General features: G+C 39.1%; 1 protein-coding gene across 1 annotated transcript in view; it reads left to right on the top strand.

Annotated features, from left to right (window-relative positions):
• Positions 1 to 9,449: 9,449 nt before the first annotated feature.
• The window catches only part of ddr2l (discoidin domain receptor family, member 2, like), a 31,447-nt gene continuing 13,288 nt past the window's right edge, over positions 9,450 to 27,608 (top strand). Inside the window, exons 1-9 of the mRNA XM_054610778.1 lie at positions 9,450 to 9,723; positions 22,232 to 22,329; positions 22,474 to 22,577; positions 23,062 to 23,137; positions 24,202 to 24,354; positions 24,731 to 24,878; positions 26,187 to 26,292; positions 26,381 to 26,570; positions 27,352 to 27,598. Of these exons, the coding sequence (XP_054466753.1) occupies positions 22,270 to 22,329; positions 22,474 to 22,577; positions 23,062 to 23,137; positions 24,202 to 24,354; positions 24,731 to 24,878; positions 26,187 to 26,292; positions 26,381 to 26,570; positions 27,352 to 27,598 (1,084 nt within the window). The 5' untranslated portion in view covers positions 9,450 to 9,723; positions 22,232 to 22,269. The remainder of the gene's footprint in view (positions 9,724 to 22,231; positions 22,330 to 22,473; positions 22,578 to 23,061; positions 23,138 to 24,201; positions 24,355 to 24,730; positions 24,879 to 26,186; positions 26,293 to 26,380; positions 26,571 to 27,351; positions 27,599 to 27,608) is intronic.

The raw sequence follows: 27,608 nt of genomic DNA, 5'->3' as shown, positions 1-27,608 counted from the left end.
AGCATGATGTCACTGACCGCAACACACCTGAACACATGAAACACTCGCTGCTGGTTTTTATGTCATCACAGCGGCTTCTTCTCACCGGACCTTAAAGATACAGATTAGGGTGGTGAGGTGGGGCTTTTATTTTGATACTGCAATCACATGTAGTCAAAAAATATCATATGCGAAAGTCATAAAGTCAGACGGCTGCCTTCAGGTTTGAAATGTGAAGCCAAAGCTTCACGTCTTAAAGCTGCATTCTCTCCACTGTCCACCAGGGGGCGACTCCTCTGGTTGTATAGAAGTCTATGAGAAAATGACTCTACTTCTCTCTTGATTTATTCCCTCAGTAAACATTGTAAACATGAGTTTATGGTCTCAATCTCTAGTTTCAAGTCTTCTTCAATACAGCATGATGTTCATTTAGTAAATGATGCTCCATTTAGAGTCAAACAGACCATAAAGCAGGGGATGCTTTAGGGCGGGGCTACACACTGATTGACAGGTCGTTACCAGTTATCCAGTCTGGGAGTTGTCCGTGTTTTTGTCGTACAACGTTAACCCTTTCACAGTGTGTATCCACTTCATTAAAAACAACTGGAACATTTTGGTCGACTAAAGATGTCTCATTATTCAGTGTTTAGTTGTACTTAGCTCCACCCTCTAGTGTCACTTCTGGTTGAAAAAATACAAGATGGCGACGACCAAAAAGCTAAATTGCGACAGGACAAAAACCAAGATGGCGACCGCTAAAAACCAAGAACGAGACGACATTTAACCAAGATGACGGCCAAAAAAACCTAAATTGTACAAATAATGTAGTGAAATACTTTCATACACTTTTTTGCCATGCTTTCAACCAAGCAAATGGATCAGAGATCAGTTCGTCCAACACAAAGTCATATTTTGATCAATACTTGACAGAATAAAAAAAAAAAGAATATTTGGATGGTGAACTCTTTGAATTAATAGTTTCTTTTACCGTTATCTTCGGGACGAACCAAAGGTCAAGGGCAAATCAAAGAGAGCTGAAGTGAAACCTGAACCTCCTCTTTTGTTCCACGAGAAATACATATTTTTTTATGGTCACATTCACATTCATCATACAACAATAATCAAAAATTCAGCCCTGAAAAGGGATAAAATTGTTTATGTAATCTTTCTGAACAGCAGTAGAATCCTCTACTAGAAGAAAAGCGGTGAAAGTTAATGCAATCAAAGGACTCCACAGAGGAAGTCTTACTCAACGTCTTCATCGGATTGTTCCGGAGACACACCCTGGACACACACAGAGGAGGAATTCAGGGGATTGAGATGAGAGGGGATTTTTCTGCTGTGATGAAACACAGTTATGAAACTAAGATGAGTGTTAAACTTCCGTTTTTTCTTTTGTCAGCTCAACTTCTGCTTACTCAGCAGGAATCAAGGGAAGCAGCTCTGAAGTTAAAATCCACAAAATGTTCTACCCGGTTCAATCTTCAGTTGTTTTATTATTATTATAGTTAATATCTGTAATATTATTATTATTATTAGTAGTAGTAGTATTATTAGTTTGGGGTATTTATTGGATTCTTATTATTATTTTATGTTTTAATTATTAATCATGGTATTATCAGTATTATGATTATTGATATGAAGAAAGTTGAGGGGCGGCTGTGGCGTAGTGGAGAGCAAGGTAGTTCTCCAATCAGAGGGTCGTTGGTTCGATACCCGGCTTCGCAGTCGATGTGTCCTTGGGCAAGACACTTAACCCCAAGTTGCTCCTGAAGGCCATCGGTGTGGACTGATGATGAATGTTAGTTAGAGTCTGATGGTGGCACCTTGATGGTAGCCTGTCATCAGTGTGTGAATGGGTGAATGATATGTAACATACTACTGACTGTAAGTCGCTTTGGAGAAAAGCGTCTGCTAAATGACTGTAATGTCATGATATGATCATTATCGTTTTTGTTATTACTATTATTATTAATATGTTTTTAAGTAGTAGTAGTAGTAGTCATTGTTGTTGTGATATTACTACTATTAAGTTATAATTAAATTATTAAAAATAGTGAGTTGATTTGATAGTTCATACAGATATAATAATAATAATTGTAATAATTATAGTAATTATAATAATAAAAATAATAATATTGTTATTATCATTATGTTATTATCATCATTTTTAGTTAAAGTTGTATTTGTTTTTGTCTATTATTACTTATAAGTACTAACAGATATTATCATTATTATTAATATTATTGTTAGAATTATTATTTTTAGTATTAGAAGTAGTAGCAGTATATATTGCAGTATTCCCGTTAACAGGATGAAGAGTCACATTTCCTGATTAACGAGCTGCCGTCTCGTTAACCCTGAACATCAGGAATGTTGGCCGAGAGGCAGAGAGACGTCGAGACACGAGAAGAAGAATGAAATCACTTCTTCATCCATCAGACGGAGGATTTAACATGAATGTATTCTTCAGCCTGCAGCAGAAAGAGTGTGGTCATTTGATGTTTTTATGTAGAAATCACCTCATCATATACTTAATAAATGACATTAAATCCATAGATTGACTTAAACATACGGCTGTAGAGGTTGTTAAAACGTCTTACTCTGCAGTAAAACCAAATCATTCCAGTAAAGTGTTTAAATGTGAAACTAACTCAAGCTGAGACTCATCTGAAGCGCAGATCATCTTTCTGAGAAAAGACAAGAGATTCTTAGAATCAGAAGACGAACAGGTTTCAACAACAGGTGGACAGGTGTTCTTCTTCTGCAGTTACAATTCCAGTAAAGATTCCTGTCCGAACACAATGGTACAATGTGGAATTAGTACTTTTACTGTAACAGAGTATTTTTACTTTGTGGATGCTTTTGTGGATTAGTAATTTAATTGTAGCAGAGTTATTAGTACTTTTACTGACAGTGTGGTATTAGTAATTTAATTGTGATATAACTTTTACTTGCAACAGAGTATTTTTACAGTACGGTATTCTTATTCAAACATAGTACTCACATTTTTACTGCAGAAGCGTTTTTTATAGTGTGGTATTAGTACTTTTCCTACAACAGAGTATTTTTACAGAGTTTTGTTAGTACTTTTATATTCCGCATAGTACTTTCACAGTGTGGTGTTAGTTCTTTTTATTGCAGTTAATATTTTTAGAGTGAGATATTAGTACTTAGTACCACGGCAGAGTTTTTTACAGTGTGGTATTAGTACTTTTATTGCAACAGAGTATTTTTACCATGTGGTATTACTAGTTTTACTGCAGCATAATAGTATTACAGTGGGATATTATTACTTTGACTGCAGTAATATTTCCTCCATTAGTAAGCAAAGAGGAGTAAATCTAAAATGACGTTAAATGTACTTCCTCTGGACTGATTTTAACGTCTACAGTAGGAACCAGAGTTTTCCAGCTGGACATCCAAACTAACTGGTCATTTCTCAATATTTCATTTTGTACATGTTTCTCTCATCGTGTTTGTCCGGCTGGTTCACTCTGAATGAATGAATGAATGAATGAGTGAATGAATGAATGAATGAATGAATGAATGAATGAGTGAATGAATGAATGAATGAATGAATGAATGAATGAGTGAATGAATGAGTCCGGATGAATCTCCCTCTGACCTCCAGTCCTCCTCCGCTCTGCCTCCCTCAATGAATCATTAGGTGCTCGTGTAGATGTTGATAACAGCGAGCAGCAGCGCGGTGAGCAAACACAACGGTGACCGCTAACGCTGAGATATCCCAAACTCCTCCCCTCCCACACGCTGAGGACTGACCGCTATCTAAACACAGACGCTGTAGATATGTGGGCTTTTTGGAGTAAAGGAGGATCACATGATGGTGTTTTAAATGAATGTGGAAAAAATAGACATGAGTTCTGACGGCTGGTAGATTTCATTGTGGAAAACCCAGAAGTTCATTTCTGCTGTCTCACTCTGGATCAGACAGCTGCAGCTGATTCAGACCTCATCAGTCCAGATCTGAGGTCTTTACTCCGGCCGGCTTCCTGTTGGTCAAATAATATCCTTCTGTGTGTTTATAAAACATTAAAGCTTTTGTTTCATTATAGACATGTGGTCTGGTTCAGGTCTGCTTTCTGTCCCCAGAGTCAAACTAAACTTAACTGGTTTTGGTCGTCGCAACTTTTGTTTTTGGCCATTTCCGGAGGCCATCTTTGTTTTTGGTCGTCACCATCTTGGTTTTTGTTCATCGCCATCTTTGTTTCTGGCTATTGCCATCTTGTTTTTTGTTCATCTCCATCTGGTTTTTGGTCGTGAACATCTTTGTTTTTGTCTTAGTTCTTTGGCCTTTGCTATCTTGGTTTTTGGCCGCTGTTAGGTTTAGCTAAACATTAAGTAGGTTACAGTTCTTGTTTTAACTATTGAAGTTCCTCTTCTTCATTCTGAGAGCAGCTGATTTGAAACGGACTTTGTCTGTTTACATCTGTAGATTTCACCTAAATTTACCAAAAGTTACCATTAGATAATGCCTCATTTGCATATGTAAACATAACATTTCAGAAAACTTGTAATACAAAAAATAATTGTGTAAATGTAAGTAATCAACTGGAGAAGTTTCATGGTTATATATAATAGTTAATTTTTTCGCTCATTGACCTGAAGTATGTTGGTTTGGTCATACGTAGTTTTTAAACTCATCACTTTTATGTGTTTCTCTGTATAAATGTCCTCTCTGTCTGTAACTATGAGTCATTTTTTCTTAATGGTCTCTCTGTAGAATGAAACTGTGTCTCAGTGAGAATACCTGTCTTAAAAAACCTTCTTTGTTATTGTTTGAAGAACTGTAAACTGGTGATGAAATGAACGCGTGATGACGGAGATGTTTACAGTCTGAGGAGGAAGGAGCTGCTCTCACTACCTCATTAGGAAACGTTTCCATGAATGTTTGGAGGCTGAGATGAAGCGTCTCTGGTTAGTATCAGCTGGTTGACCTAATCTGCTCTCTGTGGGCGACCTGCAGGAGTCTCCGTCTCTCCTCATGCGTCTGTGCTTTATCTTGATGTTCTTCATGATCCACTTTGTCATAAATCACAGTCGCCCAAGACGCAGAGATTTGGTTCAGAATACACCGGAGCACAATGATTCAAGGCAACATACTTCATTAGAGGAGAAACGTTTCGACGCCATCAGAGTCAAAAAGTTCAGGATGCATGTATTTCAATTACAGAATAAAAAAAAGAGACAACGAAATACTTCATAAATATGAAGGAAGGAAGCTCTTTTGAAAAAGTCCTCAACAAGGAAAACAGAGATAGACCGGTGGGATTTGAACCCACAATCTTCAGTCTGTCAGGTGAAGCATCAGTTTTAAACTGACACTTTTTTATATAAAAAGTCAAAAGTTTGTTAAAGAAACGTAACGCTATTTTTTGGGACAATTTATTAAGTTTTTGTTTGGTTATTTACTTATAAACATTATTATATAAGGATGTTCACTGCCACAGTATTAATGGCTACGTTGTGTCGATGCAGTGAGCCGTTAAACCACGAGGTCTGATGAAATCAACAAGTGGCCGCGGTTACGTTTGTAACAGTGTGTCGTGATTTCAAGGTAAAAGCCTGTAAATAAGACGGGTTTTAAGTTCTGTTTTAACTCAACTTGAAAACAACTTCCCCGTGTGTTCTCACGCTGTGTTGTGTTTTTGATATGTGGTGGTGAGGATGTTAAGACACTCAGATGTCATTGAATGTCCCTGTGTGTCAACATTCACTGTGAAGAAACATTAATCCGTGAGTAACGCTGGCCTTTTATTATGACATCACCTCCAGCGCTGACATCACTTCCTCTGTACGAGGACTACACTATGCTGCATCTGAGTCAGAGGTCGATGAGGCTACTTGATGTTAGCTTAGCACTGTTTAATATTTATATATTTAATGCATTTTATTTGCCAGATAAAATAAAAGTTTTATTACAATGCAAACATTTGGTTATAATACATTCATGTTCCCCAGAGGATGAACCCTGTAGACGTTGGTGATGCTCTGACTTTTCCTCAGCAACTGTTCAATGTTTTTTTGTGAGAGGGTGATTTACTGACCTATTTTATATTGTAGAACTAAACGTTAAAATCTTTTAAGCTTGTCTTAAACCCAGACCTTATTTCAGACATCTAAAAAAACACATTGAGAACATTTACTTCTAGACGAGGGAACAGGTGAAATAAAACAAACTCATGTCTGCATCTTTAGGACTCATTCCTGCAGCAATCTATTAGCATTATAATTGTCAGCATGTTAGCTTCTTTAATTTAGCATTTAGCTCGAAGTACGGCCTACGTGTCGTTATAGAATCACCTGTGATTTTAGCGATCAAGTTTTTCAAAATAAGATAAATAATGCGATGGTAGAGTCATTATTATTTAATGGCACAAAATGATACAATGTTTGTAATTGCTGCAAGTTGTCTCACTCGTGTACTTATACTGCGTATTTGCTGTACTTGTTTACTTCATGTGGTTCAGTGAGAGGCCTGAGGACCAAACTGTGGAGGAGGGGAACTGGTATTTTCCAGAAACTTTACACTTTACACGTGTTATGTTGTGTGTGTGTGTGTGTGTGTGTGTGTGTGTGTGTGTGTGTGTGTGTGTGTGTGTGTGTGTGTGTGTGTGTCTGTTGTAGTGTGCACACTCAGCCTCAGCATAGAGGCCTCCTGCGTCATGGAGGGAAACCTTGACGCGGTCCACTCCTGATGACTGAGAGGAGCTTCAGACAGGAAGTGATGTCACGAACGGGAAGATGAAACAAATAGAGGAACGGCGCTCTCTAGTGGAGAGGAGGAGGAGATGAAATGAGGCCGACGATTGCAGAGTCATCAGAGAACTTTAGCAGGTGGCAGGTAGCAGAGTTGTGTTTGAAGTCCGATGTGTAGATGGAGAAGAGGAATGGAGCCAGAACGGTTCCTTGTGGGGCCCCCGTGCTGCAGGACACCTTCACCTTCGATCTGACTCACACTCCCCTTATCCTCACATACTGTGGACGGTTGGTGAGGTAGTCCAGGATCCACGCAGTGAGGTGGTGGTCCACCCATCTGCTCCAGCTTGTCCCTCAGAAGTGTTGAAGACACTGGAGAAGGTGGAGAACATGACTCTCACAGTGCTTCCAGCCTTTTCCAGGTGAGGAAGGCATCTTTGTAGCTGAGTGCTGTGATGAAGGGGCTGGAGGAGGAGGAGGAAGGTGAGGACATGAAGGTGAAGTGATGAAGGTGAAGAGATGAAGGTGAGGAGATGAAGGTGAAGTGATGAAGGTGAAGAGATGAAGGTGACGTGATGAAGGTGAAGAGATGAAGGTGACGTGATGAAGGTGAAGGATGAAGAGATGAAGGTGACGATGAAGGTGAAGAGATGAAGGTGAAGGTGAAAGATGAAGGTGACGTGATGAAGGTGAAGAGATGAAGGTGACGTGATGAAGGTGAAGAGATGAAGGTGACGTGATGAAGGTGACGTGATGAAGGTGATGAGGTGACGTGATGAAGGTGAAGAGATGAAGGTGACGTGATGAAGGTGAAGTGATGAAGGTGAAGAGATGAAGGTGAAGTGATGAAGGTGAAGAGATGAAGGTGACGTGATGAAGGTGAAGAGATGAAGGTGTGAAGGTGATGATGAAGGTGACGTGATGAAGGTGACGTGATGAAGGTGAAGAGATGAAGGTGACGTGATGAAGGTGACGTGATGAAGGTGAAGAGATGAAGGTGACGTGATGAAGGTGACGTGATGAAGGTGAAGGATGAAGGTGAAGTGATGAAGGTGAAGAGATGAAGGTGACGTGATGAAAGGATGAAGGTGACGTGATGAAGGTGAAGAGATGAAGGTGACGTGATGAAGGTGACGTGATGAAGGTGACGTGATGAAGGTGAAGTGCTGCCTTCATCACATCCTGCAGATTTTCTTTCTTCTTTTCACGATTCACTCTTCTCCTCTAAACTTCTCTCCATTGTCAGAGCAGACTGTATCTGCTGAGGAGACTGAGGTCCTCAGGAGTGCAGGGAGACCTCCTGAGGACCTTCTTTGACTCTGTGGTGGCATCAGCCATCTTCTATGCAGTGGTCTGCTGGAGCAGCAGCATCTCAGCAGCCGACAGGAAGAGACTCAACAAGCTTGTCAGGAAGGCCAGCAGTGTGCTGGGGTGTCCACTGGATACGGTGGAGGTGGTGGGAGACAGGAGGGTGATGGTTAAACTGTCATCCCTGATGAACAACACCTCCCACCCCATGCAGGACACCCTGGCAGCTCTGTGCAGCTCCTTCAGCCACCGGCTGCTTCAGTCAGGCTGCACAACCAACTCTGCTCTGACCACATGACACTAATACACTGATACACTGTGCAATGCAATAGTTATAATAGTTTCTGTCTGTATATATAATATTTCAGTTACTGTGGATTCTTTACTGTTTCTTACTGGGGTTTTTTATTGCTCATTTGCTTATTTATAATACTTATTTTGATCTTGTTTTTTTACTATGTCTCTTGTTTGACTATCCTCTCTGCTGCTGTAATCCTGTAAATGTCCCCGCTGCGGGACTAATAAAGGATTATCTTAATTTATTACATCTTCATCTCTTCACTTGACTCTCTGGTGAAGGAGGAATGTGAGGAGCTACTTTCTGCAGCTTTGAAACTTCCTGTGTTTTATTTTTGAAACTCTGCTGCCCCCTGCTGTCTAAAACACACACACACACACACACACACACACACACACACACACACACACACACACACACACACACACACACACACACACACACACACACTTTAATTTATAATATAACTTCTCTTATATAATTATAAATGTTATTATAAATAAAATATATAAATATAACTAATAAATAATATATCAATAATATATAAATATATATTTAAATATATATATATTTAAATATATATATAAAACATATATACATATAAAATACATATACATAATATGTGTATACATATATACAAATAGATATATATTTAAAAGAAAATACATATATTTATATTTTAAATATATATTTAAATATTATATATACATATACTTACATATGTATAATATTTAAAATATTTAATATATGTATATAAATATTTAATATATGTGTATATATATATATTTTTTTTTAATATTTAATATATGTGTATATATATACTTAAAATATTTAATATATGTATATATTTTTTTATATATATTTAATATATGTATAAATATTTATTTTAAATATATGTATTTATTATTCATATGTTGTGAATATATATTTATTTGTATATTTCATATATGTTATAGAAGTTAAACATGACCTTCTTCCCTCTGTAGGATTCTAGCAGATTTCCTAAAAGTTCTCAGATGTCAGACCCTCAGGGCTCATGTTTCCTTCCTCCTCCTCCTCCTCCTCCTCCTCCTCCTCTTTCCTCCTCGGAAACGGGATGTGATGTAAATACACTGTAACTTTTTTTTTCTTCTGTTCCCTTCTCTTTGGGGTTTGCAGCTCTTCCTCTTCCTCCTCCTCCTCCTCCTCCTCCTCCTCTTCTTCCTTTCTTCTTCTTGCAGAACTCTGCTGAAGTCAAACTAGAAGGAGAGGACCATCATTAAAAGAAGGAGAACTCAGAGTCTCCCTTTCTTTTGCTCCACCATGATCCTGTGAGCTCCTCCGACCGACTAACCGACTAACCGACCACCGACCCCGGACCGGAGCCGAGGAAACACGGACCGAACCGGAGAGAAGCTCGGTAGTGGACCGGAGGACAGGTAGTCAGCTGACCGGCTGTGTGCGTGTGTGTGTGTGTGTGTGTGTGTGTGTGTGTGTGTGTGTTCACTGAGGCCTAAATGAGACTTCTTTGTTTCATCATTCAGAATCTCAGTGATCACTGTTTATTATAATGAGGATGTATTAATGCAGAACAGAAACACAATGTATCAGAGGATTCATCATCAATCAGGAGAATAACTGATCCATTCATTATGATAATAATCTATAGAACTAGAACACACACACACACATGCATAAAGATAGACAACAGAGAAAATACAATAAAATACTGTTAATTATCAACTTATTGATGCTAATATTGTGAATAAAACAAGGACCTACTCTGCTATTTATTAAATAAGAATCATATAATAATGATGCCCGGTTATATTCTGCACATTAGTTCTGTCTATGAATATTATATAACAGGTATCATATTACTATGTGAGATAAATACACAGAGAACACAAGTAATTATTAGTAAGGTGTTAATTATTGTGTCTATTAAGTCAAATAAATCGTTGAAAGAATCAATTTATTATTGTATTTTCACATTGTAGTTCATCTTTTATCTCAATATGGCATAATGATAAAAATAATCTTTATTTGTATAGAACATTCAATATAGACTATGCAGTTCAAAGTGTCAGAAACTTCACTTTAAAAATTCATTAAATAAAAGTGCAGTTTGCAGTTACATTGTAAGTGTAATTTAAAAAAAAATGTAAACAATAAATAAGAACATTTTAAAATTTTAAAAGAAAAAAAGTGTTTATTTCAAAAAAGTGTTTAAAGGAATACAAATGTAATTTTAAAGAAGCATGCAGGACCTCGTATTAAATACATAAAGTGTTGTTAAAATGTTTTTAAGAGCTGCTTGAAAATGTCCACAGAGGCTCCTCTCTGTTGTCTTTGGGTCCAATGTTCCAAAGTTTGTGAGAATAACAAAAAAAAGCTGCTTTTTTTAATGGTTTTGACGATCTGGAAACCAGCAGTTGAGGATCTGAGTGTTTGTGGTGATGTTTGACGGTTCTTTTGATCTTTTCTCACAAGTAAAGTGACTTTATAATGGATCCTAGAGGCTACAGGTAGACGATGCAGCCATGATGCATTAAGGATGAATCTGAAGATGAACGATTGAGTCTGATGGTTGAAACTGAAGCTTGTTGAATGACAAACTCTCTGCAGTTTGACGTGTTTCTGTTGATGAAATGGAGAGTTACAGTTTGATGGCTGAAAGTCAAGAACATCTGGTCCCTTAAAGACCAGAGACCTGGTCCAACTGGGATCTAAATGCATATAAACCAGTGTCTCCTCCACCATGATTCACAGGACACACTTATGTATTTGTATTATTTAAATGCGGCAGTATAATCAGTTAAAAGTCCTGATGGGGCCTTGAAGATCGTTGAATCAAAGATCAGAATATAACAATCAAAACTACATGTTAACACAGTCTTGATATTAAGTATTAATGTGTGTGTGTGAGTCCGTTTAACCCCGTTTCAGGTCAGTTTCCAGTCAGCACCAGTGCCTTTGCTACGGTAACCAACGGTTTATTAATTCACTTAGTGAGTCAGCTCAGGGCCGAGACGTTTGGTTGGTCAACGAGTCTGAAGTGTTATTGTCAGCTCTAAGTGTGTGTGTGTGTGTGTGTGTGTGTGTGTGTTTGTGTGTGTGTGTGTGTGTGTGTGTGTGTGTGTGTGTGTGTGTGTGTGTGTGTGTGTGTGTGTGTGTGTGTGTGTTAGGGATCATGTTTGGGTTATTTTCATCCTCAGTCGGCTCAGTTTACACGACAGTTAGAGGTTCAAACCTTTAAACATGAACTCCCTCTGAGTGAATCCTTCTCTCTTTTCTCTCTCAGAGTTTTCTGTAAATCGAATTTTTCTCACTTTTTTCTTCATAACAACACATAAATGACAAGGAAATAAAAGATTGTATTGTTATTGATTAAAACAGATCTAGTCGTTAGTAGTTTAATGATGTATTATGATCTTAGAGCTAGTGTTAGGAAGTTAAACATCATAATTCATCTCTAATATCTATTTTATATTAATGTGAAAACATCTTCAAACTACTGGATTTATTCTAGTTCATCACCAACACTACATTTTACAGATTACATGTGAACACATCATGATAACGTCATAATTTACCTTCAGACAATACTCATTTTAACTGAACAGAGCCTGAACGCATCATAATGTAACTGAACTGAACCTCCGTTAGCGGTGCTGCTAACGTTACTAGCTCTCCTCCTGTTGATTTAAACACAGATTGGTTGTTTACAATGTAACATTATCAGAGATCAGAGACTAGAAAAGCATAAATGCAATAAGGCTCATTGCATATAAATGGCCCAATCTTGCGCCTAATATCTGCACATTTTACTAAGTTTTATTTGGCAGCTCAGTTCAAGGTGCATTTCACCCTTTGTGGTGATTTGACATTTAGTTTAAGTTTGTCTTATTTGTGCAGGTTAAGCTGCTGCAGATTGAAGACAATGCATTGATGAGTCAGTAATGGAGGAAATGCAGTAAACACATGGCTTTGACAATCAGACCTGGAAGTATCTTCCTGAACTGTCGTGTTAAAAACAACATAAGCACTCTGAACGCTTGCACAACACTTCCTTCAGGGGAAATTTAGCAATTGTTTAGTGATAATCGTTGTTTGTATTTCCACAAGTCCAGGAATTAACAAAAGACACTTATGATGATGCACAGAAAGTCAGACTTTTTATAACCATTTTTTGCCGTTTTTCATTCGGCATTAATGCTATTCTGATGTGTGCGTGTGTTTGTGCACATACTTCATAAGTCATTGAGCTCCCACACTCAGAAAGGTCTGCACTCTGAGAACTAAAAGTGAACACCATGACCTCTGACTGAATCTCACTCTTGCTTTCCAATAAAAGATAATTCGTTCCATCCTGAAGATCTCCACGCCAGCAGATCTCCTCTGAAACCTGGAGACGATAACGGGATCTGTTTCTGAGGTGTGTCCCAAAAGTTATAACCACATAACAGATCTTATCTTGCATGTTAACAGCAGACTCCCAAAGAAAACGTGAAAACGTGAAAACTAGACCTCCTTACAGAGAAGTGCTTCAGACGTTTAGATGAACGTTTCCAAAGAAGATTGACCTCAGGTCATCAGGTCAGCTTTGCCCAGCTTTTACCAAATAAACTCTTATCGGACTCAATGATGAAGCTCCCATGAGGCCTTTTTATATAAACACCACTTGAGCAACACTGTTAAACTCAGAAACACTTACAGGAAATGGTCAGAGTGGCTTCTGGAGAACTGTTTGTGTAACGGTGGCTCCAGTGGAAGCTGAAGATTTCCGACGAGTCTAAATGAGTGAGTGATGAGTTTCAGTGTGCCAGCGGATCATTAAACCGTTAAGACACCACAAGGAGGATCTGAGGGACAGATATCATGTGTTTTATCAGGCAGGACTTAATTAAAGTCAGATGTAATGAGGAGTCAAACGTCAGACTGAACCAGGATCACTTCCTGCAGGAACGATAGACTTTACCTCCCTTCAGTGTCACCGGGGAAATGCTGCCATATTAAGATTTAACTGATGAAGATTTGAGTTCCAGTTTGTTTTCTTAATCTCTATTTATCAAATCCTAGTCCACACTGTGGTGATAATATCTGAGGAGGAAAAGTATAGGAGAAATGCTTTGTGCCTTTATAAATCAGAGAGCATTATGGGATTATCTGGTCGTCGTCGTCTTGGTTTTTGACGGACGCCATCTTGGTTTTTGGAATTAACTTTTATGAAGTGAAGAACCCACTGTGGAAGGGTTTAAGACAAAAAACAACATCGCTGTGATAGAGACCTGTCAATCAGTGTAGCCCCGCCCTAAAGCATCCCCTGCTTTATGGTCTGTTTGACTCTAAATGGAGCATCATTTACTAAATGAACATCATGCTGTATTGAAGAAGACTTGAAACTAGAGATTGAGACCATAAACTCATGTTTACAATGTTTACTGAGGGAATAAATCAAGAGAGAAGTAGAGTCATTTTCTCATAGACTTAGATACAGCTGCTGATGGCAGAATAAATTGCTCATCACTTGCAACCGCTGTTCGCCCCGTCTCACGGTCCCATTCACTAAAGATCAGATACACCAATGAGAGCAGTTTGACCTTTTCTGACAGAATGCTTTGTTTTGCAACAGTTTAGTAAAAATAACTGTGTTTGGTAAAAGACACTTGGATAGAGTTGCACATAAAGCTTTCTGGACATTTTATAACCTCTTTGGCTGTCTTTCCTTCGCCTCAGATGTAGTCTGGTTCTCTTTTTCTCTTCTTCAGAGAGTGAGCACTCTGCTTTTATTGCAGTCAACTGTGGCTTTAAGGTTGACATGGGTTTGTAGAAATCTGAGGAACATAACCCGAACAAATGTTAGTTCTGCTCAGTGACTCGTAAGTCTGCCCATAGAGGATCCAGAGAGAGATGAGCCTCCACCCACTCCACCCACTCCACCCACCGCTGACAGAGTTATGATGCCCTGCATACCTGTGTGTGTGTGTGTGTGTGTGTGTGTGTGTGTGTGTGTGTGTGTGTGTGTGTGTGTGTGTGTGTGTGTGTGTGTGTGTGTGCGTTCGCTGTAAGAGGGTACTTGATTTGACCTGCAGACAAGTCAAATAGAACTCTGGATGAAAAGCTTTATAAAACAATTAATATTCAGGTCAAATACAATCTCTACACCCTCTATGAATCCTAACACATAACATTGTTCCAGGTGTGTTTGATAGCGTTCACCTTGGCTGTCAGTTCAAAGCTCTACATGTTAAATCAAGCGCTCCCCACATTCTTCAGATGCCAGCAGCTCTTTTTTAAACCATCTGCTGCTCCTCTCCGGTTCAGACCTCGTCACCATCACCTGCTCTCGGGTTACATTTGCTCTTTGGGCATTTGGCTGAAGCACATGTGTAATACTACGCCGAGTGCTTCAGGAGTGAAAGCTGAAACGTCCACCTGAACGCTCTGAGACAGAAAGCAGACCGGAGATTAAACAAATGATTCAACAGCTCTTAAAGTGAACGAGCTCCTCCTCTGATTTGAAATGTCAGAGTGAGTTTACATGTCATGGTTTGAAGCACTCAGCCTGTTCAAACATCATCATTTGATATCTTCTGTTGCTCTTCGGACGGATTTGAACGTCGATATCTTGACATCTTGTGACCTGTGTGTCACAGAATCAGTGCTGACTGACCAAAACACATCAACGTGGTAAAAACACACTGTGGTGAGCTGCACGTCGTGTTGAGGTTTCATGTTGTACTGATGGTCGTTGGTGTTTTATCAGTTGACTACCATCCCAGTACAGTACAGTCAACCACTGGTACGTTGGCTGTTGATGTTTCTAAACAAAAAACAAGTTTCATGTCAGCCTCATTTCACACTTCCAGATACCCACAATGAACCTTCTTTAGCGTTGTGAAACGTGTGGTTAGGTTTAGGCACCAAAAGGACTTTGTTAAGGTTAGAAAAGCAACCCTAAAAAGTAACAATGTAATGTTACAATGTAAGAAGTAACAAAGTAACAACATAACCTAACAAAGAAATAAGTAACATGTAACAAAGTAAGAAGTAACAATGTAATTTAACAATGTAACGTAACAACTTCAAAAGTAACAAAGTAAGAAGTAACAATGTAACAAGTAACAGCGTAAAGTTACAACGTTAGAAGTAACAATGTAATGTAACAATGTAAGAAGTAACAAAGAAAGAAGTAACATGCAACAACGTAACATAAAAAAGTACAACGCAGTGTAACAACAAAAAAAAGTAACAAAGTAATAAGAAACATGAAGTGACAAAGAAGGAAGTAACATGTAACAACATAAGGAGTAGCAACATTATTTAACACAACATAACAACTTAACATAACCTACATAAAGCACCAGAAATGTGGCAAACTGTTGATACAAACTGCTGAAAAATATTCACATTGAACGCTCCTTTGATTTGTTGGTGCCGGCACATGTTGCTTTAGATAAGATATTAATGTGCAGAGATATTGTAAATATTGATAGTTTATCTCCGTTAAACTATCTCTCCAGCCTGTGTGTGTGTGTGTGTGTGTGTGTGTGTGTGTGTGTGTGTGTGTGTGTGTGTGTGTGTGTGTGTGTGTGTGTGTGTGTGTGTGTCATAAAGGCCTCTGCTCAGTGTGTTTTATTGTTTATGGTGTTGCATAATCAGACAACAGCCCTGCAGCTACAGAAAGACTTTGTTCAGATTGAAAACTGTGATAAAACACAGGGTCTGCCCTGGTGTGTGTGTGTGTGTGTGTGTGTGTGTGTGTGTGTGTGTGTGTGTGTGTGTGTGTGTGTGTGTGTGTGTGTTGTATAGGTACAGGTGAGCAGATTAAATACATACAGGAAGTCCAGTTTAAGTCTTTTACACTAATCTCCTGTCTGTATAAATCCAGATGTTATTCAAAGAGTGGCTGATTTCTCTTGAGCTGCAACTAACAGAGAGAAAGAAAAAAAGAAACAACAAGTGTGTGCGTCCACAGATCACTTGATCACTCGCAAAGCTTCAAATTCAGCTTTTCACAGATGTGAAAGTCTGCCTGATGTTAATCTACATAAATATCCGAGAGGCCGTTCACAGCCCAAAATGTGGTTTGCGTGGACCGTCTGCAGCCACCAACATGTGGACCAAAGAGGCCTCCAGGTGGATAACTGGGCCTGGTTATCTCACAGTGGATTAACATTCCCATCACACTGTGGCTTGAGTTTGTTGAGGATGTTTTCTGCACACTGTGTGAACTCCACTGTCTCCAGGTAGCAGCTAATGCTAGCTAGCACATGTGTACAGATGTGAGGCTGCAACCAATTGTGGAAGTCGATGTCTGTGCATAACGAGACTCTTCAGTTCAGCAGATCTTCTTTTATTCTCTAGTCTTAATAGATAGGATGTTTAAGTCCTCTAGAGTTTTGCAGGAAATTGCGAATCTTCCCAGAGCTAACAAAAGGAAGTCCCAATGTAGTTTGGAGGATTAAAGTTTCATTTCAATTTATTTTTATAGCCCAAAAATGACAAATGCTGCCTCACATTGTTGAAACAAAGAAGCTAACGTTGGTATTGAGAGCAACAAGTGAGTGTTTGAATGCTGCCCTCCGGTGAAACACAGAGATCAGAGGAGAGGAGCACGATGAATGACAAAACAGAGTCAGGACCAGTGCTAAATAGAAATGCTGTGTCTTTAATTATTCTTTGATGCTTTTACACCTTTGTGATATCACATGACTATCAGACGCCTAAACACTGAGCAGCTTTTTACAATCTGTGGAAAGTTATCGCAGCCACAATCATTTCATCCTCCAACTATACTACTGTGTGTAAACCAGAATAATGCATATGATTGGCCAACATTTTCCTAAAATTCAGCCTGACATCTGGTCAGCTTTGTAGACTTTATGATCTCCATAAAAAAATGGCGTTCAGTAGGTTTTAGTTTGTATGCTACAGATGGTTATTTCCATTCTATTGTGTGTTCTGTGTTGCTCTCAGTGAACTCTGTCTCATTCACCCTCAACCAGAGAGAGATTCCTGTGTTTAACAGTAAGAGAGAGAGAGACTTGGAGAAAGACATGTGGATTCCTGTGTGTTTGTGAGAGAGAAAGAGAGAGAGCGAGAGAGAGAGAGAGAGAGAGAGAGAGAGAGAGTGCTGGGTTGCGTTGAATGTTAGGAATGTTGAGGCTTTTGGCTGCAGTCTGCTCTGACGGAGGGAGGAGGAGAGAGGAGGAGAGAGGAGGGACAGAGCGAGAGGGAAAGGAGAATAGAGGGAGGGACGAGGGAGGAGATAAGGAGGGAGGAGGGGAGACGGAGATAAAGAAGGAGAAGACAAAGGAGAGGAGGCAAAGAAAAAGTACAATATGTTCATGTGTTGTTTTACTACAACAACTGAAGTTTATAACCAGTTATTGGTTTACAGCCATCAAACCAACGTTACACTTTATTTTTATCAGATTTTTTAATCTCTCCACATGTTGTCCTTCTGTGCATGTGGCTGTAAAGTTTGTGCAGGCTTTTTTATTTTTATTTGGCCTCTACAAAACCAAAAACATAAGTAAAATGTGCTATTAATGGATTGAACTGTGTTTGTCTGCTCTGACGGAAGATGCAAACGTTAGCATGTACGGCTAACTGCTTACATTAACATACTGTTGCTCAGGCTAACTCTACTGTTATATTCGGGACTGGAGTGTCTACCTAAAACATCATGGTTTAGTGTCGGGATGGGATTATAGAGGATTATTTTAAATATCGGGATGATCATGAATATCCTCACATGAGCTATGTAGCTCTCTGTCATGGTAGTGAAGTGAAAAACAGAGTCTAAATACAGGAATTATATGTAAGAAAGAACAGATTTTATTTATATTTTATTCATGCAGGCAGACCTTATTATTTGTGACTTAATTAAAGGGACAGCTCAGCCCCTCCATTTCCAAGCGTGTCAGAGAACTAAGAAGTTTACAAAAATAACGTTTTTCGCCGATCATTTGTGCTTGTGAAACTATAGCGGCGGTGGCCAACTGAATTGGGTTTCACATTCATTTACATGTTCACCGATGTATTGATAAATCATTGGCTTTTTACTCCAGATATTTTATGTGATGTACAGTAACGAGGCTAGTTGCCTTCAACTCGATTGTCCATCACCTGTGTGTGTTTGTGAATATGTTTCTTTTTATTTGTGTCTATGTGTGTATACGGTGAAGATGGCAGGCTCCCTAGGAAGATATAAATGGCTTTTTCTAAGCTAAAGAAAACATGAAGATTCTTAGTTTTGGATGATTATACACTGATTAAAACATAGTTATGAATATAATATCAAATATCTGCCAATAAACCCCCGTAAATGTTAAACACCGTCAATTTAAACTAAAAATGATGTTCACTAAAAAAAGCGATGTGTGTCTTTTCTATAAAAAAATATCAGCTTCTCAACAGGTAAATTGGTTCCAGTAAGTTTAATTGCCATTTTAAGAGTTTTAAAGTAACAGTGAAACAGAAGGTAGAGGGACTTTAGCTTTTGTACTGTGACATATTCCCAGTGAGACAGAAAATTTGAGCTGAGAGGGATTTAAATCTGTGATTATTATGTGTCTCTGGCTTTTATTGTGAAAGGTAAAAATGCTGCCTCTGTCAAGGTTGAAATTTCAGACTACAGAGCTTGGAGTTGTTTGACACTATAGTTTACCTTTTGAGTCTGTCCGTTCTGCACAACGTGATTGGTTGATGCCTTTTTATTTGCATTGAGAAAGCCAAAACAAATCGACCTCAATCTGTACAAATTAGGTCGCTTTTTCGCTGTGTAATATTCTCGTTTTGTGTGAAAGTATTCATGACAAAAACTACAGTTGCAAAACCTAAAAATACTGTTTTCAAGTCATGCAACAGTCCAACAGGAAACAGTTTGTAAAAACGTATTTTTGGTATAAAAACATATCTCGGTGTTGATCTTCAGCAGGTCGTCTCCTTAGACCAGAACAAAGAAAAGAGTCTTTTCCTTTGTCTCCCTCTCGGTCACTTCCACTGTCTCTCTCTCTCCATGTTGTTTTTTTTCTCTCTGGTCATGTGATTTAGCTGTAGAGATGAGCAACAGTGCAGGAATCTGAGCCTCAGCCAACACATTACATAAAGCTCTCTCTCTCAAAGTCGTTGCCAGAAAATAAAAAAGTGAACGACTCGGTTAAAGTGAATGAACTCACATCCTGAAGGCAGAGCAGAGGCCGACGTCAGGAGAGAAGGATTGTTTCAAGAACTCCCAGCAGAGACGATCACAGCAGAACCGTCGTTTGTTCGGCTGTTTTAAAGCAGAAAAAACATAAAGTCAGCCGCGCAAACACCAATGTGAACAACTGAGCTGAATCATCCAGATTGTACTTCTTCTTTTATCCTGTACAGTGTGATTAAACACTCATACAAAGGTTTCTATGATATCTTACAAAAAGTTACCTAGAAAGTCCATCAACACGTGTCATTTTCCCATTGTTACATGCATAAAGTCTTTTCAAAATAAACATCAGTCTTCACAGGAAACTCAGTTAGGTTTATGCAACAAAACCACTTAGTTAGGCTCAGGAAAGATTGTGAAATACTCATTTAGGTTTAGGAAAAGAATGTTGTTTGGGCTAAAATAACTGTGCTGTTACTGAAGTACGCAAGTTACGTGACAAAAACATCAACGATGACTTCTTGTTTGACATGAAGGACAAACGGAGGTGTTCTGGCTGAAGGATAGATGTTTGTTGGACTCATCCAGCTCAACCCCTTGTCCACATGCATGCCGTATGCTTTTGTCTTCATATTTCATCGTTCATTATTACGCGGATAACATACAAAATCATTTTGTGGAATATCTACGTTTTACGGCACATTATATTTCATAGCTTTAGCTACGAATGCTGGATGAGACCAGCCTGCTGAGTGCTCTTCAACATGGAAAAGCTAACACGAAGCCACCTCGAAGGTCACCTCTGTATGTCGTGTGAATCCTGAAAGACGACCAGCTGTGATTGGTCGGGGTCCAGTGTTACAGTCGGAACCGTCTGTTGGAGTTTAAGACGCTTTGATCGTCTGAAAAGATCAAAATATCCTGAAGTGTCATCCAAGGTTATAATGGTTTTGAATTTCTGTAGTTTTCAGGGTGCATTCAGTTTTTCATAAGGTTTAGTTTCTATATATTTAGTTTTTGTTTGTTTTTGTTCTGGTTATGTAGAAAGTAGAAAAGCAGAACCCATGGCTGGACAACTGTCACACACACATCTCAGCCTTAACCCCAAATTCACAACAGTGTAAACTGCATTTTGTCACCAGATCAGACCCTTTACAGCAGCTTTTACCTCACTGTAATCTAGCAATTAGCATTAGCTATTAGCATAAGCGATTAGAATAAGCTAATTGAAGCGCTAATGGTGAAAGTTCAGCTACGTGATGAAGTAACGTAGACCAAACCCTGCAGTTCGTATGGTGCTTTTGAATTTTCTGCAACTGTAGCATGAAAGCATGGTGGAGCCTGATTGACCAGATGTTGTGACGTTAACGGTTTCATTTAAGCGACCTCCAGCTAAAGGTTGAGTTACTCCCAAAGCTCTGTCCGTCTCGCTCTGCTTTCTCCTTCCGTCCATTGTTCCTTTCTCCCCCCCCTCCCTCTCCTGCCTCCACTTTATCTCCCTCCTCCTCCTCCTCTCTTTGTGTTTCCTCTCCTCAGCCTCACCCAACCCTCTCTCTCGCTCTCTCTTCCAGCTGTTTCCTCCAGTGACTCCATGTTTGACACAGAAACTTTATTCCTGTGTGTGTGTGTGTGTGTGTGTGTGTGTGTGTGTGTGTGTGTGTGTGTGTGTGTGTGTGTGTGTGTGTGTGTGTGTGTGTGTGTTGCATAACCTCAGTGAGTGGGCTGCTGTTTGTGTCCTGTATATCTACAGGCCTCTCTGCTCTCTCAGCTCTAACGTTGTGAAATCACTCACAGACACTGAATGAGGAGTCACTCAGGCTGATCCGGGGTCAGCCGTCCTGCAGCACAAACATGATCAAATAAGGATGTTTTGTGAAAGGAGCTGCAGTTATAACAGATGTGTTCATGGACGAGAGAAGTGAGGAGTGTCCCGGTGTTAAAACTCTTAGTTTAGCAGATGATGATAAAAAAATGTATGATAAAAAATAAGAAATGTGTAAAATGAGTAAGTGAATTATAAACGTTTGATTTTGTTACACAGAGTGGATCTAGCCTTCCTCGTAGCACTTATTGCATTCGTATTAGTTGTTGCACTTACTGTATTCGTATCAGTTCGCTGCACTTATTGAATTTGTATTTGTTTACTGCACTTATCCTATTCGTAGTAGTTTGTAGCACTTACTATATTCGGATTAGTCTGTTGCAATTATTGTTTTCGTAGTAATTTGCCTCTGCACTATACTTTTGCTCTGGTTTATGCTTTAAGATGCTTGTTTAAGAAAGGAGATGCACTTATGACTTCTGGTGACTAGTAGTTCTCTTGAATACCTATGTTGAATACACTTCCTGTAAGTCGCTTTGGATAAAAGCGTCTGCTAAATGACTGGAATGTAATGTAATGTAATGGATGAAAATCTGTCCTTTCACTTTGTTTTATACGTCACATTTTTTAAAAATAACTGAATTTCTTGAGGATACTCTGATTGACTGGAATGTCACCTGTAAAAACAAATGAGCTGCAAATAAAAATCTGTTATACCTCTTTTTAAATAACTGTTAGAGATAAAACAACCTGCAGGAAACTACATAATAAGTATAAGCATGTGTTATGATCAAATTGTGAAAGATGATTTGTACACATCTTGTTTGTTTTGGTAAGTGGCCTCGATACTTCACACTGAAAAGTCCTAATAATGAAAATAACTGTTCATCAGACCTCATATGTGTAATAATAATAATAATAATAATAATAATAATAATAATAATAATAATTCTGTCTGTCTGTCTCTCAGAGATGTAGCATGTGTGTTGGTGTGATCGGCGGACCATCATGCACCTCTTCTTGCTGCTGATCCTTCAAGCCACAGCAGCCTTCGGACAGATCGACCCCACACACACACACACACACACACACACACACACACACACACACACACACACACACACACACACACACACACACACACACACACACTTTACAGAGGACAGTTTTATGTTTCTATATGTCTGATGGATTATGGATTATGTGTCTGCAGCACACTGTCGCTATGCCCTGGGCATGGAGGATGGACGGATTAAAGACGAACAGATCACAGCGTCCAGCCAATGGTACGAGACCACGGGACCTCAGTACGCCAGGTCAGTGCTCTGATTGGTTAAAGGAAGAGTTCACTATTAATCGACCTCCTGTATATTAATGACTCACCTTTTGTTACCTCGAATTCTTGAAGACAACTTTGATCTTATTTATTAACACTCTTGTTAACACTATTGTTAATAATATTATTTACTGTATTTTTAACAATATTACTAACTATATTGTTAACTGTGTTATTATTATTATTCACTGTATAACTAAGGCTGTTATTAACTGATTTAACTGTATTGCTAACTGTGTTATTAACATAATTATTAACTCTGTAAAAACTCTATTATTAACTGCATCATTAACTGTATGATAACCTGTATTATTACCTGTATGATAACCTGTATATTACCTGTATGATAACCTGTATTATACCTGTATTATAACCTGTATATTACCTGTATGATAACCTGTATATTACCTGTATGATAACCTGTATATTACCTGTATGATAACCGGTACGGTGTGTGTCTGCAGGCTGAACCGGGAGGAGGGGGACGGTGCTTGGTGTCCTGAAGGACAGCTGGAGCCTTCAGACAGTCAGTTCCTTCAGGTTTGTGTCTCCTCACTGTTCTAGAGACAGAAACTCAAACATGTCCAGTCGTGTCCCGGTGCTCCTCTGGGTTTGACGGGTATGAAACGTCAGTCTGTGAGGACTCTCAGTCCTCCTGTTCTTCTTACATGAGAAGTCAAAGAGAAGTTCAGATGTGTAGGGAGAAGGAAAGTCAGTGAAACAGGAAGTGAATAGAGTTGACAGTGAAGGACTGTAAGAATGTTAAATCAGAATCAGAATACTATATTTATTAAATGGTACGTTACATTTGGTCATATATTTTAAGCATTAAGAAATATAAGTAAGAATATAAATAAAGGACTATGTAAAATAAATAATGCTATAATATATAACACAAGTCTGAATAAAAAGTATAAATGCAGTATAAATAGAAGTGCAAGTTATTCTACGGTTAAAAATTCTGATAATTCACCTTTTGCTCAACCTCTAGCATGCAAGTGAATCACATATGATTGATGATTGATTTTTTCTCATCAAGAGTTCAGATTGTATTAAACCCAGATTCCACACAACAAACATACGAGTTGACCAGTCAGATCTCTACGATGTTTAAAGAGTGATTGTGTTTAATGAACGTTTAAAGTATTACTTAACAAGGGTACACAAAGTAAACTTGCTGAATTTAAAGGAAAAGTTGTGATTTTTTTAGCTGTGTGGTTGCATGACGTACTCTTTTATAGTCAGTGTTTTACCTTCAGTAGATGGAGTTTGGATAAACGCACAGGAGCAACATCCGCAACACTCAAAAAAAGTAATTATACCACAAAGAATAGGAGTTGCTGGTCTACTGCTGCCTCCATTGGTTAGTAAGTTAGTGTTATGGAGTGACTTTGGTGTTTTAAAGGGTTAGTTCAGATTCACCAAAGTCACACAATTACACAAACAAACTAAGTGACAGAGGCAGACGTAGACCAGCAACTCCTGTGTTCTGAGAGGTTGAATCGCTGTTTTTGTCAATGGAGTCTGTTGTCTTTAAATGTTTGCACAATATGCCAAAAGATAATCATGGATTGATTTAAATGGCCGTTTGCTGTGTTGCTCAGGTGGACCTGGGCCGGTTGACCTTCCTGACGGTGGTCGGGACTCAGGGTCGATATGCCCGGTACTCCGGGAACGAGTTCGCCCGAGCTTACAAACTCAACTACAGCCGGGACGGCCTGCTGTGGAAGTCCTGGAGGAACCGGCTGGGGAACCCGGTGAGAACCACAGACGGGGCTTCACTGGGACTGGGAGGGAGTAAAAATGAAGCGGGATGAAGGAAAGAATAGAAATAATGTGGAGCGGAAACTTGTGGCGGAGCGATAGAACGGAGATGGAGGGAAGAATGGAAGGAAGAGAAAAGGTCATTCACACTGGAATCACAGGAAGTGACATCACTGGTGGCAGCAACTACAACTTTTTGAGACTTTCCTCCCCCAAAACCAGAACCAGAACCAGAACCAGAGGAAACCAGTTCACTCTCACCAGGATGTAAACACAGAAGCTTTAAATGTTTGGATGAGCGGCTGTAAACACGAGCCCAGCTGATTACCTCACTCTGTATAAACTGCTCTCCTCTCGTCCGTCTCAAAGGTGATGGAGGGAAACAAAAACGCCTACACCTCCGTCATCAACGACCTGCACCCGCCCGTCGTCGCCCGCTACGTCCGGCTGATCCCGGTCACCAAAGTGTCCACCACCGTGTGCATGAGGGTGGAGCTGTACGGCTGTCCGTGGGAAGGTAGGACACGCACCAACGCACTGTGGACGTGTGTGTGTGTGTGTGTGTGTGTTGATTCAGTGGATTTAAACTGCACTCTGAGATGTTTACTCCTCCTCCTCCTCCTCCTCCTCCTCCTCCTCCTCCAGCAAACTCCTCAGAAACCTCCTCATTTGATAAAGACATGAGGGAGAGAAACTAAATCACGCCAACAATCTGTTCGTGTTATATACGAGCATTAAATGATCAAATAAAAAGGAGATATGAACTCTCTGGACAACATTTAAACATGAAGATATTACCAGAGGATTGGACTGCTGGTGTGTCTTCACTGGTGTCTATTGTTTTTATTGTGAACTTTCAATATATGTTCTATATATCTAATTATTATATATACACAATATATGACACTGATCGAAATATCTGGCAGCCAAAGCATGTACCAACATTTACTAATCTTTAATCTGATATTTACGCTGATATTTATTTTAGGTTGAAATTATAATTCAGGTTAAAAGGCCTGAGCACACTTGTTTTTTTGTGCGATTAATACGTTAATAGATTTTTTTCACACAGAACCGCAGCAAAATGAAGCTGTGGACGTATTTAAAACACCCAAAATAATCGTTATCAGTATATTTAGAATATTTCCGCCTCTTAACCTTTCTGTCAGACAGCTCTCTTCATCGCCACCAGACTCCATTCCCAAAAGCAGTCCTTTTACAGATGGTTGATCTTTCTCAGCTTTTGCATCGTGAATAAGGTCATCAACCAATCACGTTGTGAGGAACGGACGTATTCAAAACGTACACTACTAGTGTGCAACAACATGGAGACTCTGTAGTTTGAACCAAGATAACTTTATTACTCCTTTCAACCTTGACAAAGAAAGCTTAGTCCACTCCTTCTGTTCTTACCTTTCACAATAAAAGCCCTGTTACCAGAGGGAACTCAAACTCAATCAGAGCATTTCACTAAAAGGAAACTCAATAAATTATTTTACAGTATCTTTACATTGTACAACAGTTTACCAGACAGACTACCAGACACTAATCTGGGTCAAGATCCTGATCCAGATCAGTTAGTCCTCTTCAAATCTATTCCAACCTTTAATTGAAAAAGTGTTGCAAATCTCTCAAATTCACATCGGTGTAAATATGAATAGTTTTGAGAGTATTTCATGTTTTCATGTTGTTTATTTCATCACCTCCTCGGTATGTAAAGCCCTTTTATGGTGACGCTGATCTGTTCTGCAGTCTGTGATCCAGTTCTTCATTCAACATGTACAGAAGTTCTATAAACCCTCTCATGACGTGGTTCCTCCTGCAGACGGTCTGATCTCCTACGTGGCTCCGGAGGGTCAGCTCATGATGCCCCCCGGTTACCCCATCGTCAGCCTCAACGACTCCACGTATGACGGAGCGCACGAGAGGAGGCCAGTCACACACACACACACACACACACACACACACACACACATCTATGTTTGCTCTCTGTGACCGACGGGCCGTCTCGTCCAATAGGAGGCTGCTGGGCGGTCTGGGTCAGCTGACGGACGGCGTGATCGGCCTGGACGACTTCCTGCTGACCCGTCAGTACCACGTGTGGCCCGGCTACGACTACCTGGGCTGGAGGAACGACTCGCTGGGCAGTCTGGGATACGTGGAGATGGAGTTTGTGTTCGACCAGCAGAGGAACTTCACCTCCATGAAGGTTGTTAACGTCTTCATTCACCTCGTCACGGAGGCACAGCAGCGTTCTGTGATTGATTGGGTTATTTTAAGTAGCAGATGTCAAACAAACTCCTATTTGTGTCTTCTTCGTGTGTTTCTTCTGTCTGACAATATTTTACCAACAAATTCAACAATATGCACACAAAAAATGACATCTTATTATGATTATGGCGATAATAACTTCACTAAAACTAAACTAAACTGCAACTCCCATGAGGCTTTGAGTGCTGGAACATGTTTTTACTAAACACCAACAGAAAAATCATATTTATTTTCATCAATGCAGCCTCGCTTCAATTTCATTTTTTCTTCTTCTTTTATTTTAACTATTTTAATATTTTTGTATTTATGAAAAAAATATTATAATATTTTGTAATGTTTATACCATATATTGTTTTCATAAATTAAAATATAAATGAATATATATATATATATTTTATATATATAAAGATTAATAAATTAATATATTTAATGAAAAAAATAATTAAGTAAAAAAGTAAGTAAAATAAAAGTCGATAAAAATATGCTTTTAAAACTTATTTATTTTATTTTTTGGGGGAAAACTATATTATATTTTATACATATATATTTTTTTCATGAATTACAAAATAAAGATGCAGACAAAAAAAAAATCAACAGAATCTCTATTATCTGGAAGTAAATGCATAAACCAGTTTGTAGACTTCTGTTAAATGTTAAAGTTTATTGTTTGATTATATTTCATGTTTTTAATCTAATAAATGTAACTCCTCCTCCTTCAGGTTCACAGTAACAACATGTTCTCCCGTGGAGTGAAGATCTTCTCCTCCGTTTCCTGTTGGTTCAAGCCACGCCTCATCGCCGGCTGGGAGGCGGAGCCTGTGGCGTTCAAGACGGTTCTGGACGACAGGAACCCGAGTGCCCGCTACGTCACTGTGCCACTGAACCGCCGCGCAGCCAAGTCCCTCCGCTGTCGCTTTTACTTCGCCGACGTCTGGATGATGTTCAGCGAGATCTCCTTTCAGTCGGGTAACACACA

Source organism: Anoplopoma fimbria, chromosome 13, assembly GCF_027596085.1.
Source record: "Anoplopoma fimbria isolate UVic2021 breed Golden Eagle Sablefish chromosome 13, Afim_UVic_2022, whole genome shotgun sequence".
In the NCBI taxonomy this organism is placed as follows: Eukaryota; Metazoa; Chordata; class Actinopteri; order Perciformes; family Anoplopomatidae; genus Anoplopoma; species Anoplopoma fimbria.
The sequence above is the reverse complement of the archived record's forward strand: the minus strand, read 5'-3'. Positions and strand labels throughout refer to the sequence as shown.